This window comes from Metopolophium dirhodum, chromosome 6 (genome assembly GCF_019925205.1).
Source record: "Metopolophium dirhodum isolate CAU chromosome 6, ASM1992520v1, whole genome shotgun sequence".
NCBI classification, from domain to species: Eukaryota; Metazoa; Arthropoda; class Insecta; order Hemiptera; family Aphididae; genus Metopolophium; species Metopolophium dirhodum.
In genome coordinates this window covers 27,824,988-27,843,914 of record NC_083565.1, presented here as the reverse complement: position 1 = coordinate 27,843,914, position 18,927 = coordinate 27,824,988, and the positions used below count along the sequence as shown (strand labels likewise).

The 18,927-nt window shown below is 27.6% G+C and overlaps 1 protein-coding gene across 1 annotated transcript; it reads right to left on the bottom strand.

Moving 5' to 3' along the window:
• Positions 1 to 288: 288 nt before the first annotated feature.
• Positions 289 to 18,176, bottom strand: LOC132947619 (uncharacterized). The gene is made up of 5 exons (XM_061017904.1): positions 18,160 to 18,176; positions 17,842 to 18,107; positions 17,375 to 17,572; positions 632 to 996; positions 289 to 540 (listed from the first exon to the last, which is right to left on the bottom strand). Exons 1-5 carry the CDS (start codon positions 18,174 to 18,176, stop codon positions 289 to 291), a joined length of 1,098 nt encoding a protein of 365 aa, XP_060873887.1.
• Positions 18,177 to 18,927: the final 751 nt, after the last annotated feature.

Sequence of the window (18,927 nt, the reverse complement as noted above, 5' to 3'; positions counted from 1 at the left end):
TCTTACAAAAGAAATTACATTAAACATTAATTTCTTAAAGTTGTGGAAAAATTTAACATTCATTTTTTGGCTACACTACAAATTCAAAAAATGTTTCACGTATGTTTTAAGTTTTTCACGTTATGTATTTCTTTAAATTTAAATTATTTCAAAAAATGTATAATGATGTTTTTTTAATATTAAAAAATTTTGATAATTAAACTTAATAAATTTAATTTAACTTGAAACTCATAAAAATTGTTATACATAAATCTGTTTTATATCTAGATTAAAGAATCCAGAAAAATACTATACAATAATAAAAACATTAATGCACAATTTGATTATTACCTGGCAAAAATGGAACCAGCACCCGATCAATTGGCATTCTGGAATCACTATTTGTATTGCATTTCGCATGGCTGTTTCAAAGTCTGAAACAATACTTACATTTTGCCAGTCAAAAATATCTTCTGGTAAATTATATCGCACATATTGCCACAGTCCTATGTAGACGTTTTCTGTTCTGTGATTTAGTAAAGCATATACCACAGGAACTGACTTAAATTACAAATGTAAATTGAAGAAAATAAAATTTAAATAAACCAAATATGTAAGTAAATTGATTATCTAATGTTAACAGATCTCTTACGACATTGTCCAAGACAGCATGGATTGTGATCAACTGCTCGGCATCAGCAGGAACTCGCGGAATGACACCAAATGTGCCATCAATTGCCAAGACTCTTGCTTCACGAAGGTATGGAGCAATGCGTCGTAAAAATGCCAAATTTAAAAAAATCAATCCTCCAAAAATCAATTCTTCATTGACTATGAACTCCAAGTTTCCATGGAAGAATGGTGCATTATCGTCTACAGAATAAAGTAGACGATTTTGCCATGTTGGTGACACAATAATCTCTCCCATGGCCCTGAGATTATCTGGTGTTGGTGGATTCACACTTTGTCGCACATAGCGCATTGCCCGTAGTGCTTGTTCACGAGACATCTCTATAGCTGCATTTGGAAATTTAAAAAATTGTTATTCAGGTATTAGTACATTTTAACATAACTCTGAATGAAGTATTAAAATAATTTAATTTGTTTACCTCCTCGCCTCTTCTTCTAGAATTGTCCGTGCAGGTGTCCCCTCTGTTAAAGCATGCCGTCTCATTGCATCGTAGAATGCCCCAATCTCTATATCATGCCCCACTGATGATTGTGTGGTTGATACATTACAATCGGACTATTTTCTGGGAATATCGACATTGATGCAGTAGCAGTGCATCCCCGTTCGTAACGCGAACATCGAAGCTGTCTATAAGGTTTTTTTTTTAAGGTATATTAATCATATTAAGGTCTATCAACCAGTGTACTCAATATTAATGCATTATATTTTTATAAGTATTCAATACCAACCGTCGATTAGCGGATTGATGATTTTGCACATATGTACATAAGTACACACGTAAAATATGATAAATATATAATATAAATATAAAATATAATAAATGTGTATATGTATTTACACGTTTTTTTTTGCAAAATTTCCGTTAACCGTCTATTCGATTAACCGTCATAGCCCTGGTCCCGACAGTGACGGTTAATCCAAGTTCTACTCTACCTAATATATTTATGAACAGTGATATAAAACTATTAAACTGTAGGTACGTAACTTCGGTATACATTTGGGAGGGCTAATCTAAAACTTTGGGGCTTAGCCCCCACAAGCCCCACCTAGCTCCACCTATTGCTTGGGAGGACGACTTAGACAAATTTAGTCAATTTGCGCCTATGCCTCAATTCATGCTTTGTCATTTCAGATATTTTCACAATGGTGATGATTAGATGATTTGAAAATTTAAACGACCACAAAGCCAAAAAAAAAACCAATTTCGGTATATTTTTCGCTCAATGTGCAATTATTCCAGTGTTTGGGTCTTACATAATATTATATCGGTACAATTTTAATTGTTACAAGCTGCTTATAATAACTTAATACTAATAGGTAAATAGTACCTAACTACAAAGTTGAGATTAAAATTAAAAATGCTTTAGCCTCTCTAGCTCAACATATAGACGCATTATCGTAGTGGCATGGTGAACATTGATTAACCATAATGCCCAGGATATACTTCAGTATTATTATAAAAAACAAAATAATCGAAATTAGAAATTTTTAAATCATGACCAAAATGTGTTTATAAATGCTATATTTGTCTAACTTAATATTATAAATGGATTTAATAATAATTAAAGTTTTTTTAAAATTGTTACCTATTTAATATCCAGTATCCTAACATTTACTTACCTACCTAATCACTAGGTAGATACTAGATACTATAATAGGTTAATTCTATAGAAAAAGTAGATAATATTATTCATTGATCGTTTTTACGTGCAATATTTCTATATTAGACATTTCTAAGTAAAATGTAGTTTAAAGATAATAATTATCTTTGCGAATTATTCGCAAATAATCCTTGTCTCCCGGAACATGTCAAGTACCCTTATTCACCAAAATATGTTTATATCACCATTTTTTATAAATTATGAAAATTTCGTGCTATTAATAGGTATAAATATATCAATAAAAAAAAATCGGTAACAGGTTCCCACTTCCTATTTACCTATTATTTAAAATATATAGGTAGTTGGTACTTTGGTGAGTTTATTCAATATCAAGATTCAAATTGTTTAATTATTATTAGTATATATTATTTGCAAACAAAAACAACAGATTGTACAGAAATACTAACTATTACTTTACAAATGTATTGTATTGAACATTTTGTTCAGTTGTAACTTGTAAGTATATTTAAAAAAAAATCTAAGACTCATTCCACGTTCACTGAGTATTTTATATCATAAAATTATTCAATTTAAAAAAAAAAAAAACAGAAATATAAAGAAAAAAGTAGGTGCATACAATTTATAGTTTATGCTAATAATATAATCCAGTAAAATATAATAATATTTGATTATAATCAGGATAAATTATAATAATTGAATTTGAAACATAAAAAAATGATATTAATAACAAATTTTAAAATTATTCAAGAAGAATAATATTCTCAATTAATACTGTTGTCCTCATAATGAATATCATATGGGATATTTGTTCCTCGTCAGTTGAGCTATTAGAGTTGACCACTTACAGTATATAAATAAAACAAAATTCAGAACTGGCAAATATATTTAGGTATACAATGGTTATTTGTTATACTTTATCAAATATTTAATGTTTTATTATATCATGCTTACCCAAGTAGGTACTCTTTTATTTTTTAGATTCTGAGACCTGAGCGGAGTGAAATATAATGTACCTATTGGTTTTACAATTTCTTTTTTTTTTGTCTGTTAGCAACATTTTTAGTACTAAAAATTCTCAGGTTTTCAAGATTAGCATATTTTTGAATAGAAAAGTAAATCTAGTTGGTTCTTCTGGGAGATAAAAATTCCAAGTAATTTAAGAAAGTTTTAAAAGAAGAGATAATATTATTACGCAAAACCAATTTTTAAAAATATCGATTTAATTTTTTTGGTGTAACTCAATATCCAATAACTGTGGACCCTTGAAATTTTCACCAAATATTTATATTAGCATTTAATATAAATAGTAACATTTTCGAAATATTTTGAAATTTTTCGAATTTTGTAAATTGATTTTCTATTATTCTCGATAAAAACTAAAAATTGACAAAATTCATAAACATTTCGAACATTTTCAAACTATTTTTCAGTTAATTTCAATTCATAAAAGTTATTCCTTTCATAGCTAACATTAGACATTTTGATAGAAGACTCCCTTAAATGGTGTTACTTCAAACATATCGATCCATATTATGTAATAAATATCTATACATTTTTTTTCAAATATTTTTTTGAGTTTTGGTATTTTTGAGAGGCCTTTTGAATAATTTACCTCTTGGGCCCTTTAGATCCCAGGCCGACACTGGTCTGAATAGTTTTTCGAACACAATATGATTTATCATTGAATTCAAATACATATAACACATCCGACATCCATTACAATGACATAATGCTGATCATCATTACAACTTATCCACCTTTTTAACATTTCAGTTGTTTTTTGCCACCATCTCAGTTTACCTCAGTTATATGCTTGTAATAATTGAATATTTGTATGTATTAATTCAATAAATTAATATTTTATAAGATTAAACAATAAATTCTCATAAGTAATACCTACTTACATATTACATATAGTAATATTGTATATTATATTTATCAGCCAATAGCCATATAGATAAATATTATATTATACATAGGTTATAGTATTGGTTAGTGAACAAGGGTCGGATACTTAAAATATATTATTAACTTTAGTGTATTTTATATCACCGTCCTATGGAAGAAAATTATGAGCTGAAAAAAAATCATATTGCGGGTTAATTTGTCTATACACTCAGATCTGTATTATAAAAAAAAACTAGAAAAAATGGCCGGGCACACTCGAATGTAAAACTCTGGGTCTGCCTATGAGAGCGATTTTATTTATTTTACAATGATGAGAATTTCATTTTTATTTTTTTTGTGTGTGTGTGTGTGTGTATGTGTGTACACGATAAGTAGTCAAAATAATATTTGGATTTTCAACTTCAGTACTTTTTCCGGTGGGAATGTGAATCTAGTTGGTGCATCGGAGGGGTCAAAATTTAATTCCCTTTAGTCAAAACCAAAACTGGAGTCTGGAAAACCAAAATTTTTTTGTGATATAGTATTAACTATTTATGATAGTTTGTTTTATATTTTGAATCCTTAGTTATATAATTTGAACATTTTACATATTTTTAACATTTAAGTAATTTGTAAATTTTTAATTTAATAAATTTTGTCGCCAATTTAATTTTAAATGCTTATATAAAAAAAAAATACAATGGCTATGGCCCTTAATTATTTATTAATTGCTATTATAACTACTTATGAGGAATTGTATATCAAATTTTCAAAATGTTGTCGCAACGAATACAATTATATTGATATTTATGGAACTATATACTATAACTATTATTTATTCAAAAAACTAATAAAACCCACTCCATTTACGTTAGATATTTATTACTAAAATGTTCGGGGTTTAAATACTAAAATAAACTACTTAAATGCTCAAATCCCTTACACTAATTTTGATATATTCGCGTTTACTGAAACTTGGCTTTCAAAAAATATTAGTTCCTCTGAATTGGGTTTTAAAAATTATAATGTATACAGATGTGACCGTAATACTAATACTAGTAGCCTCTCTAGAGGAGGTGGTGTTCTTATTTCCGTCAAGAATACATTATATTCAGAGTTGTTAAATACATCTTCTTGTCCACTAGAAATTTTAATTGTTTTAATAAAATTAGATAAGAGAATATGTATTGTTAGTTCTGTGTATTTCCCTATCAGCTCATCAGTAGATTTGTATACTTCATATTTTGATATCATGTATAATATGTTAAATAGTTACCCAAATGCTGAATTTTTATTATTAGGTGATTTTAATTTACCCTCGGCAGCCTTTTCGAATGCAAAATCTCTTTTCTTTAACAATTTATCCTTTCTTAATTTTAAGCAAATTAATAGTGTTTTAAATAAAAATAATGTTTTACTCGATTATGTCATAACAAACTCACACACCTGTCATGTTTCCTTAAATACTTTACCTATTGTTAATGTCGATTTACATCACCCCCCCTCTCATTATTAACCACTCATTCCCTTACCTTCATATAAATAATCTAGAACATCTTGAAATACTATATAATTGGAACAAAGCTAATTACAGACAAATTATTCTCAAGCTGAGCGCTATGAATTGGCAAAATATTTTTTAGCTTCACGATATACATTATAATATAAATTTATTTTACTCTAACATTTTTTCAATTATAAATTATTATGTTCCAACTTTTTCAATATCTAATAATTCAAATTTTCCGTCATGGTTTAGTCACGAATTAAAATGCATCATTAAAGAAAAGAAATTATACCATTTAGCCTTTAAGCATTCTAATAATTTTCCCGATTACCTTTAATTTTTTAATTTAAGAGGCAAAGCTAAAATAATTAGACAAAGAGACTATAATACTTATATGAATAAAGTTCAAAATTCAATAAATAATAACCCCAAATATTTTTGGAAATTCTTCAAAGACAAAAAATCTCAAAACTCGATTCCAAACAACATGAATTATAATAAAATTAATGCCAACAATGGTCAAGATATCGTTAATCTTTTTGGAAAATTTTTCTCTAACGTATACAAAGGACCTCTATTAAATTTACCAGATATCCATATTAATGAATCACCTTTCTGTATTAACAGCTTTGATATATCACTTGAAGAAGTTTTTTTTTAATTAGATAATCTAAAATTAAATTTGTCAACAGGCCCCGATAATCTGTCAGCTACCTTTTTACACGAATGTCGTTTTGTCCTTGCACCTCATATTCATTTTCTTTTTAACCAGTCTTTAAATTCTGGTATATTTCCTACAATCTGGAAAACTGTGTTTATTTCCCCTATTTTCAAGAAAGGTGATCGCTCTACCGTAGATAATTACCGCCCAATTTCAAAAATTTCTATACTTCCAAAAATATTCTCAAAAATAATAAATAATAAAATATCTCTTATATTAAATAAATTTTTACATGATACTCAACATGGTTTTCGTAAAGGGCATTCCACCATAACTAATTTAGCCATATTCAAACACAATATAATCGATTCATTCTTAGCTAAATCCCAAATGGATACAGTCTTCACTGATTTCAATAAAGCGTTTGATAGTGTGGATCATTTTATACTTATACATAAACTAAAAAAAATCGGATTCTGTGATTCATTACTATCCTGGCTTACATCCTTTCTAATTAATAGAATCCAACTAGTTAAATTAAACCAATTTATTTCAGAACCCATCCAAGTTCTCTCAGGTGTTCCTCAAGGCGACCATCTTTCACCTACATTGTTTCTATTATTTATAAATGATATAAATATGATTATAAAACACTCAAATATTTTATTATTTGCAGATGACGCGAAGATCTTTAAAAAAATAGATTCTATTCATGATTGTATTAATTTACAAGATGATTTAAATAATTTATATGATTGGTGTAATTTAAATGGTTTGAACCTCAATATCAGTAAATGCAAAATATTATCATTTACTATTAAAAAATATCATGTTTATTTTTATTATAAATTTAATAATGTCTCTATTGAACCTGTGGATTCATTTACCGACTTGGGAACCACTTTCGATTCTAAGTTATGTTTTAATCAACACATTGATAAAATAACCAATAAAGCATTTCAAAATCTCGGTTTCATTACTCGGACTTGTAAAAATTTTAATAATATAAATGCCCTAAAAAGTATTTATTTTGCTTTTGTCAGATCACATGTAGAATATGCATCCCTTATTTGGTCATCAGACAACATAGGAGTTAATCATAATCTCGAAGCTATTCAAAATCGTTTTCTTCGCTCTCTAGCATTTAAGTTTAAAATCGAACGTCCACCACATTCAAATTATAACGGAGTATTATCCTACTTCAATATAGAATCGTTAAATACAAGAAGAAGTAACCTACATTAATCATTTTTATTAAAACTATTAAACAACTCAATAGATTGCCCTTATTTACTGCAACGATTAAATTTTCGAATAAATACTAAATCCACCAGAAATCTAGAAAGCTTTTTAATTAATAATGTTTCTAAAACATACTCTAAATCATCTCCTTCAAATATACTGATGACTATAGGAAACACTATGAATATTAACTTTAGTTAAAATTATTATAGCTGTAAAATTATATACCACATAATATGTAATTGTTATATTAATTGAATGTAAACTTTATACTATTTGTACCAACATTTTATTGTATTCATGTCACTACACAAAACAAATTTTTTTTTATATATATATATAATTCTGTAAATGGAGTTTTTTTTTCCGTCAATAAAGATGATAATAATAATAATAATAATAATAATAATAATAATACAAATATTTCTGTTACTTTTCTTGATAAAATAGTTTTGTATACAGTTATATTTTAGTAGGTAGATTAGTCAGGCTTAATATTATATTATTAGGTATTTGATATAAAAAAATTAATATTTGTTAAATTATTATTGAAATGTATATAGTTGAAATATTTAATTACTATGTAAAGTAAAAAAGGTATATACACTATTATGATAAAGATTTAAAGAAGTTATTTATTATAATATTTTCGGAAAATAGAAAAACGCAGTCAAACTTTATGTGATTCACATACTACTTTAAAAAGGTAGATTCACTTTTAGATTCTGAGCGGAGCGGTAAATGTAATGGTTTTACAATGATGTGTGTGTTTTTTTTTAATTTTTAAATTTTCTTTTTGTGTCTGACATCCAGTGTTCGGACTTATCTAGATGAATATTTAGATAATTATTTGTTCATCTTTTATCTTATCTAGATAAATAGTTATAAGGTATCTAAACGTTCATCTTAGATAATTTTTTTACTCATCTAAATAAATTCATCTAGATACATTTTTTATTGATAAAAATCGCGAAATTGTACAAACGCATTTAAATATTTATACAGATTCTCAAACCAAGTTTATGGTTTATAAATAATGTAATTATTTTTATTTAAATATACCTAAATTTAAAACCCATTAAAAAAAAAATTGTATCTTTTTTTATCTTGATAAAAAAGTATTTATCTTTATCTTTATCTAGATAAATATGAGTTAAGTTATCTTTTATCTCTATCTAGATGCATTAGAGTTGCATTATCTTTATCTTTATCTAGATAAAAAACTACTTATCTAATCCGAACACTGCTGTCATCACCTTTTAGGACAGTAAAAGTGCTTAGATTTTCTTCAAACAGTCTTCTGTGAAATTCGAGTGAATCTTGTTGGTACTTAGGTGGGTCAAAAATAAAAATTTACAGTAGTTTTAAAACGCACCTGGAAAAATAAAAGACAAATTAAGAAAAAATATAAACGCAAAATCTGTTTTTGTGAAAATCGATTTTGATTTTTGGTGCAACTCTAAAACAAACTGTCGTAGATACATGAAATTTTGACTGAATGTTTATATTAGCATTTTGTATACACAATAATGTTTTCAAAATATTTTGAGCTGTTAATGGACTTTTTTAGTTTCCAAATTTTTTAGTTTTTTATTCTATAAGTATCAATAAAATGTTATTTTTTTGGTAAAAAACCTTGAAAATTTAATAGAAGGCTCCTAATATATGTCAGGTAGTGGTTTTTCGTATACATAATATTCAAATATTGTTTTGAAAACCATATATAAGTGTACACATCGTTGATAGAGACAGCATCAAATGTTGTCAAATGTTGATGAGTCAAAAACCCGAAAAGTATAAAAAAAAACACAATTACCTTGAAATCCTTATAAACTCGTTTATCTTGACAATAAAATATGTCTTGCCCTTAGACTTCTATCGAAATTGTACTGTACATCCAATGCGTATATTACAGTAATGTTTGTTTATTTATAAAAGAAATTGCTCAATATGTACGTTATATCCATGTTGTTGGTGTTGTAGGACGTAGGTTTTACAAACAATTCAAAGAAATGTTATGTACGAAATTCTACAAAAAATAATATTAAAACACATTAATAATTATTTTATTTGATTAGTTCAAATTGGAAATATTTGTTTTTATCGTGTTTGAAAATGTGATCATAATATTTAAGTGTAGTGTTATGCGGTAAAATCAATTTGTAACTTTATTCTAATCAACGTTTTTGTACACATAACTCGTAATTTTATTAAATTTAAATCTTTAACGAAATATTATGAATATGTTATCAAGTTGGCATATACAGTTTTTACTTGTTCGAAAATGAGTTAAGTCGATTTTCATACAATAGTAAGTAAGAAATTATACTATATATAATAATACTGGATATTATAGTATGAGTAGTTTTATTATATAGTTGAGAAACAATCCAAATGTTAAACATGAATTTACTAGTACTTAAACTGTGGAATACAATATTATGAAATACATATAATTTAAATGATTTATTCATTACCAGTTCGACAACATTTTTAAACAGTCTATATAATATTATACGGACTTCGATCATAAAAATCGTATTTAATCCAACGCAATATACCTTTTTATAGATTGTTTTCAGTCGAACATTTATATCTAAAGTTAGTTATACTATCCTTTATATTAAAACATTAATAATTATTTTAGATTCTGAGTGAATCGATGAATGTATTGATTTTACAATGATGTGTGAGTTTTTTTTTATATACTTTTTTTTTATTTTTGTGTCTGTCACCACCATATGGAGCAGTAAAACTCCTTCGATTTTCTTCAACAATCTAATCTTGTATAATACAATTTTCTTCGATTCTGATAGTGCCTATACATTTGAAATGTGATTTATTTAATGTAATTTATTAACAATTAACATTGCGCTTCAAATATATTACATTAATCGCTTAATTTAAAAACAAAACAAACGGAATTCTCAACTCAAAATAATTTGCTAATTTTCGTGATTTTTCCGTATTTTGTCAAAATTCGAACTTTAATGCTTATAAAAAAAAAAACTGTGACTAAGGATTTTTAATTTTTTTTTTCAAAAGTTATTGTAACAATATCCTAGGAGCCTTGTATTAAATTGTCAAGCTTTTTTACCCAACAAATAAAATTTAATTGACATTTATAGAGAAAACGAGGACTGAAAATGTCCCTAAACATCTAAGTATGTCGATATATTTTGAAAATGTTATGGTGTATAGAAAATGCTAATATAAATAATTAGTCAAAATTTCATGGTCATTCATTTTATAGTTTCACCCAAAATCAAATTCGATTTTGTCGAAAACCGATTTAGTAAAAATTGCCGTTTATCCTTAATTGTTCTTTTGTTTTTCTGGGCGCATGTAAATTTCTCCCGAAATGAACTACAGGTAAAATAAGGTAAATATAAATTCCACCCGTAAGAAAATTACTATTAATAAACACATCCTGCATATAAGTAAAAAGTTCTTATTACAAGATTTTACAAAGGACCTAGTATTTAATAATAACATGAGAAATAACATAGATTAATATGTATTTTCACATAATTAAGTCAATAACTACTACATAATTCATATAAAATTAATTAAAATGGTAAGAATAATAGGTACCTAATATTTATAATAAAGAAGAATCAAAATATAATCATTATCAAGAATTACCACATATATGTCATATATAATTAATACAAATCGTAAGACAGTAATAATAAAGATGAGTCATAATCTATAATGTAATATGATTGTTTTTTTTTTTGTCAAAATTCCCAAAAGTATTTTCCAAATACTATAATACACCGCGTCACGAACAGTACGGTAAAGTCGTACAGTTAAGGAACGCCAAGTTTAAAAATATTAATTTTTCCGGGCGTAATTTACAATTCTAGCGCTTTTGAAAATTACTGGGAATTTTAAACTTCCCCAATGCACCAACAATATTCACTTTCCTATCGATCAAGATACTGAAGTTGAAAACCGAAGCATTATTTGATATTTTGACTGCTTATCATGTACACGGACACAAACATTTAAAAATTAAAAATTAAAATATACACACATCATTGTAAAACCAATACATTCATCGCTTGGAATCTAAAATTAGGTAACACTTTTTAATAATAATATCTGTAGAAATTTAAATATTTCAAAACCTTAGATAAGTTTTAAATTGCTATACTTGAAATGTTTATAATTTTTAAAAATATTGATATTAATTTTTGAATCATTTTACAACGTTATAATAGCAGTGAACTTTTGAAACCCAAAGATTTATTACATTTAGAAATAGTTTCAACACATTTCTCAAGACAAAAAGTTTAGTACCTGATATAATTGTATTCAAATGTATCAAAATGTTAACATTAAGAGGATGCTACACGGGCATTTGTTGCTTCCATCTTACAAGTGTATAGCATGGCAATCTTACGCTCAGAAAATGACGTTTAGCTTCGTTAGTTTAAAAATTAGAGTGAATCGATTTAGTATGAAATTTGATGGTAAGAAAATTATTTGTGTTTGTATTTGGGTTGTTCATGATATTTCAATTTTTTAGCAAATTTTTCAGTGTATAATAATATAGCGTAAATTAAAAATTTCAATAAAATAACTAAAATTGGTATTCTAGGTTTTAATATGTTATTTCGTCCAAATTTGACTTAAAATTATCCCAAATACCGTTATAAAATAAAATATTATTACATTAGTCTTAACGGAATCGCTGGATTTTTACGACTACCCAAAATGCATTCATCGACCAGTGGCTTACATGGCTAAAATATCCTAATGTATAGTATTCTTAATACTACAGCTAAGGGTTCCCAACACTCTAATAAAACCGCGAGTACTGGTATTTTTTTATTGCGACAAAAAATCATGTAGGTATTGACAACGACACTGACATGTAGATTACACGGTATTAAATATGTTAAAATATATTGTACATTTTGAACATTGATAAACTTAAATGTTCATAAAATATATTATTATTTATTTATTTATTTATGTATTGACGGGCTATGCCCTTTGTACAAGATTTTAATAACTATTGTAATATTAATAACATGTGTATAAAATATGAGTAGGTATATAACTTATTCATCTATCTTATCACAATCACTCTAAATAATATTGTTTAGCGCATCAGTTGTTACATCATCCACCGTATAACATTAAACATATTATTAAAGGATTTGTTTAACTATATGCACCATTATAAATATTGCACAGTTTATAATAAGTATTCATACATATGCGTAGCCCATGTGTGTGTGTTTTAATTTTATCGTTTCTATTTCACAGAGAAAAAGATAAATTCAAATTTTGGTTAATCTTTATATTTTAATATTTTGCCTGGGTTTTTTATGAAAATATCCCAATGTGCACCGCAACTCCGCATAACCCTTTAAAACAGTAGACTATTTAGATTTGAATATTCTAATTTCCTTTGGTCATACGTATTAATTAGTATATGATTTCTCAAATTTGCAAATCATAAATTTTATTTAAACAATAAAAAAACTTTTAGTTTTGTATTCATGATCTGTAGGGCTCGGATTTTGTAGCAAAATAAATCCTTAAAAAAACATTTTAAGTAGCCAAAAAAAGCCAAAAAATGCATTTATTTTTTTTTTTTTTTGGGTAACCCGCGGCAACATAGGCCATTGGGTGTGGGGGAGGGCACTGTAGGTTTTTACATTGGGTAGGTTGGTACACGTGTGTGTTGTGTTTTGGCAGAATTTCTAATGTGGCACCCGTAGGTTTCTGCCGTGCCCCGGGTGGGGGGATGGCGGCACTTGTTCTCCGAACACCGTGACTTGCACGGAGAAAAATGCCGCCCGGTGGTAGAGGATCGAACTCGGACCGGCTGTGCCGAATCCGTCGCGTTAGACCGCTCGGCCACCTTTTAGCAAGCGGCAATACAGCGGCCAGCTTTTTTCATATACGGCGCGGCACCCGAAACAAATAATAAAATGTCCTCATGATTAACATTATTTACGTATTATAATACGTAGGTATAATTCAGATAATTTTCCCTTTCCTTGAGTCGTAAATACAACTATAGATAATTGTAGATAAAACTATTTCGGCACAATAGCGACAGTTATTTTATCAGTCATATATTTATTACTGGTTTTTTCACTGGTTTTATAATTTCTGGTAATACTAATATAGTCTAAGACGTATAATATACATAGAAATAAGCTAAGTTTTCAAGAAAAATATATAAAAATCAAGAAAAAATAACCAAATAGGGGAAAAGCAATAAAAATCAGATTTTATGGAAAAAAACAAAAAAAAAATTTACTTCATTAAAATCAGAACGATTCAAAACGTATTTATATAAAAGAATTATCTTTCTATCACACTTCCCTCAAAAGAAGCATTTACTACAAAATCCGAGCCCTATTGATCAGTATAACTAATAAACAAAATTTTAATAAATAGTTATCGTACCCAATAATAATTAGGTATATGTTAAAAAATCTAGATACTTTCAGATTTACACGAACAACCAAAATCTCGTTGCCATGTACATGAATGTTTGAAAAATCTACAATTCCTATCTGCGTATCAAATAGTTACCACTTGTCAATATTCATTTCTTGTGTTCATTACGAATTATTTTTTGTATTTCCGTATAATCTTCACTCCGTTCATTATTCTGTCTATACAATATTATCAGATAAGTATGTCATTTAGATGTGTATCTATGCCTAACATTGCCGCGATGAGTGAAAATTCCTCAGTCAAAGCGACAGAGATTGGGTGGCGATCAACACCAAATCTGAAGTTCAACCCCAGCGACTTACCCGGACCGGAATCGTCAAAAAATTGTGATTCCAAGAGTTTGCTTGCAGGTTCTGTATATCAACGCCGAATATCTCCGTACGTCCGTATTTAGCTGGCGAGACAGCTGTAGCGATTAGGAGATTTACAGAAGTTTCCGTACACAAACTATAATATACGTAGCATGTTTCGGTGTTCCCATCGTTCGGGGGTGATAAAATAGGATTTCGTACATTTTATATATATACAGTCGCTGAAGTAAATCGCTGTGTGCCGATGAAAGGTCGCGTGGGAAAAATGTCGGGGTGACAAACAGAAGAGACGGTGATAGCGGAAAGATTGAAAAGTTTGAAAGGACTCTGTTGATATTATATTTTTGTTTTACGCTTTGCTATATCATACAATATAATATATAGGTATGTATAATATATGCTGTACGCGTCCTGTGGACGTCGGAAACTTGACGTCGTCGTCAGTTTCCTTGCCGAAAAAACTTCGGAGCTTTTCGCTGCACATTTAGCGATCGTGATCCAATTTTTAAAAACTTTGTACATACTGCACCGTTGTGTACCTCCTCGAATGTTCAAAGAAAAGAGAAAAATAATAATAATTATTATTATAGTAAATGCGTGTACAATATATTTTATTGAAATCCTTGTAGAGTCGAAGGTAAAGAGGTGAATTGAAACATATTAATATATAGTTGTTAAGTATAACGATAACATAGTACCTATTTTCTATTTATCTAAAATCTATAAACTGCCGTGGTAAGCCACTAAGCGCTGTTTAAATTATTTTAAATATAAATTTCTAATGAAAAAAACCCTTAAATCCTAATTTCAAACTATTACAATTAGTGTATTATATTTAAAGCAACAAAAATAACAAGGGAAGTACAGTAATTTTTTGCAAGCTTGAGCTGCTGGGTCAACTAAAAGTGCTTAAAATTTAAAACACAGGAATCATTAGTACATGATATTAAGTATTTAGGAACTTTACTAATTTAATCTATATTGTTTTGGCATAACCATCGTTCATATGTATCGCACTGTTCCGAATTACTACAACTATATAATGCATATATAAACATTATAGTTTAATGATTTGTCAAGTTCAACACCGATTTCTTAAACTCAAAAAACCACATAATTTTCTCAATATTAATATACAGAGTGATTTTTATGAAGAACGAACACACTTTAGAAAGTTTTAACGTGATAAGAGATTTTATTTTTGGACAATTTGAGATATAGCTATATTCAATTATAAAGTTTTATGTTTCCCTCGTTTTGTCCATCCGTATTTTTATTATTTACTTATTTTTTCCAACTGAAAACCTATGTTTTTAATTTAATAATCTGAAGCAGAATATTTTTCTAAAATGTTGAATGGTGTAAAAAATTTAAAGTGGATTCACAAACAAAAAAGATTAATACAAAATGTTTGAATTGCATGAACCTTTAATCATCCAAATATTGATATTCATATTATAAAATATATTTAATGTATATATAATTTTAAAATCAAGAAAGACTGAGGAAAAGAAAATCTTTAGGAAGATTTTTGGGCTAGTTGAAGCGGAGAGTGAAGAGCAAGGAAAAATGATTAACTGGAAAGGGTGTTCCGGAAGGAAAATATATTAAGCATAATCAGAAACCGAAGACTTCAGCTGGAAGATGTTAGAAGGAAAGACGTGGAGCCACTGAATGAAGGACTGGATTGGAAAGATTGAACGGCTGATAGGGAAGGTTGGACAATTAGATGTGTAACAGAATGGTCTAAATGGTCGACAATCCCAAGAAGAAGAAGAAGAAGTAGAAGAAAAGTTTTAAAATCGAAATAATGAAATAATTTTATTGTTTGTTGTTAGTTTTAAAAAAAGAGGGTATTATTTTTGTGAATTTTTAAATTAATTACATTTACACATTTTTAATTATAGAAACTGACGGGGATGCAATGATTTAGACTATATTGATTGACGCTGAGTAGTAAATTAATAATTTTTATACAACACTTCGAGATTTAAAAACAATTATATGTTTTATGATAGGTATAGAAGCAATAAGCATATTGTATTATAGAGTTTATAATATAATCGTTAATCATTATCATTCATAGATCTGACAATATATTAATTTTGATTCGTATACAAGGAACAGAATCTCATTATAAAACAAACATTTTTAATTCTGCTTAGTTAGATAAATATTACTTATATTAAATACTTCATTTACACATTATTTTATTCTAGACTTTTTTTCAAATTTATTTTAAACTAAACATATTCTTTGTATGTTTGCAAAATGTATAGTAAATATAATTATGAATTTATTGAATACATTTAATTTATATTTAATTAGATTAAAAAAACATGTAATGTAATAATATTAATTGGAGATAATATAATAATATTATAGTCATATAAATAATACCATATATACTATACAGGTTACTCTAAAGTAATTTAAATTTCAGACCAAACATACATTATTCCAATATTGATCATACATAAAAATTAAAAATTAAACTGGCAAATTTTGGTATGCCAAAATTTCTACGAACTCTACACGTGTTATAACTTGATCTTTATACTGACGCATAATTTCATGAATATAATTTTCTTTTTCCACTGTCGTTCGTCATTTTTGTGTTTGATTTGAGCTACGCATTTTGATGTAAACGTCAGTTTGTACATTTTTTAAAACTAAACTAAAAACTAGACAAACTAAAAATTGAAAAATATTTGGATACGAAGAGTAGAACATACTATTGAGTTTCGAATGAAACGATTCACAAGCATTAGTAGACAGTAGTACGCATTAAACTGTTAGAAAACTCCACCCATATTGATGGTGAAAATTTACTGCTACTACTAATGTAATTTTTTTCAAAAAAGTCACAAAAAACATTTAATTGCTGATTATTTGGTTATGTAGTCATGAGATCTTCAAAAAAACATTTTTGAACTTCCTCAGGTTCTAAAAAGGATAATTCAAAGCATACTTTTAAAAATTTACCGATTTCTGATTTCTTTTTAAAGTTCTTAGTTAGGCCAAGTGGTTGGATTTTTCTCCGCATAGACTGGCCCAAGTGAAAGCGACAGCCTTTACGAACTACTTCGGGAAAAATCTCTGAAATTGTCAAGTGAATAGCTTGTTCGAAATCAGCGTAAATTATGCGTGGTGTAAAAGTCAAATTTAATTCACCAATTTTATCTAACAAATCAGAAAATGCATATTTATATATTTTTGTAGTTTTGCCTGTTAATAAAAAAAATGCTAGCTGGGTATAATTTGAATTTTAAGCTCCATGGATAATTAATAATTCATAAAATGGTTTAGGACAACTTTTAAACGTACCATCAATTTATAAAACGACACATTCAGTTAAATATTTCAAATTAGTTTGTGGTGAAAAAGCTATTATATTTTTTTTTAATTATGAATTCACAAAAATAATTCATCTCGATTTGTTTTGATTTCACCTAAATTTGTTAGAGCCAAATGTAGTTCATCTAAATTTGTAGGCAACTTTGGAATCATACTTGAACGTGCATAGTGAATATTTTTTCTTTTACGCATTGTGTCTGTAGTAGTTAAGCTACTTATGTCTCCTTCGCGTAATTCTCGGTGTAAAATCTTACATGGCTTTTCAAAGGGATCCTCCAAAGCTTTACGTTTTAATTTATTACTTACTTTTTGTCGAGTTAAAATATTGACATCGTCTTTTTCGTGGCCGTGATTTAATACACTAAAAATAATTTCACTATTTTCATTAAATTTAAAAAATGATTTACACATACGTTTTGTGCATGCCCATATTTGAATATTATTATTTAAATATTTGTTAAAATAAAATTTATAGCCATCAATTAAATATAGTTTTTTATTTTTTTCGCTAAACATAACACTATTTTCCTTTTTTTTTTTGTTGTTAGATCGGTCTGATTGCTAACTATTAACTGATTGTCGAAAATTACAAATTGTATATAATATTGTTACATACTTATTAAACTATGATCATTTCTAATCGCTATTCACTAATCTAATCTCATTCTTCGGAGAAACCCCATATTACTATCGAATTTATTATACTTAACTAAATATTACTATATTAAATTTACTACAGTATAAACTCAAATGATCGGCGAAAACCGGTCGTCTATTTAAACCTGTACGCGTGCAATTCGAATCTGTCACGAAAAATCGCGCTCGCAATTCGAACCTGTTCCGAAAAATACGCGCACGCAATTCGGTTGTCAAATATGTTGCAGCCAATATGTTTATATATTACATATTATTATTTTTTACATATACATACAACATCACCCATACCCACACACACACACACGATGTCTTGAACACATTAACGATGAAGGAAGGAAATAGTTCATACACTTTTAAATGTCCTGTAGCGCCACACTGCGAAGACTTGTAGATATGTCATACAGCACTACAAAAATACAATTAAAAATGTTAACCAAAAATTTAAAAATTTTGGCAAAAAAACAAACGACTTATCATAATATTGATTATAACTTATGATAACTTATAAATATTAAATACTAAGC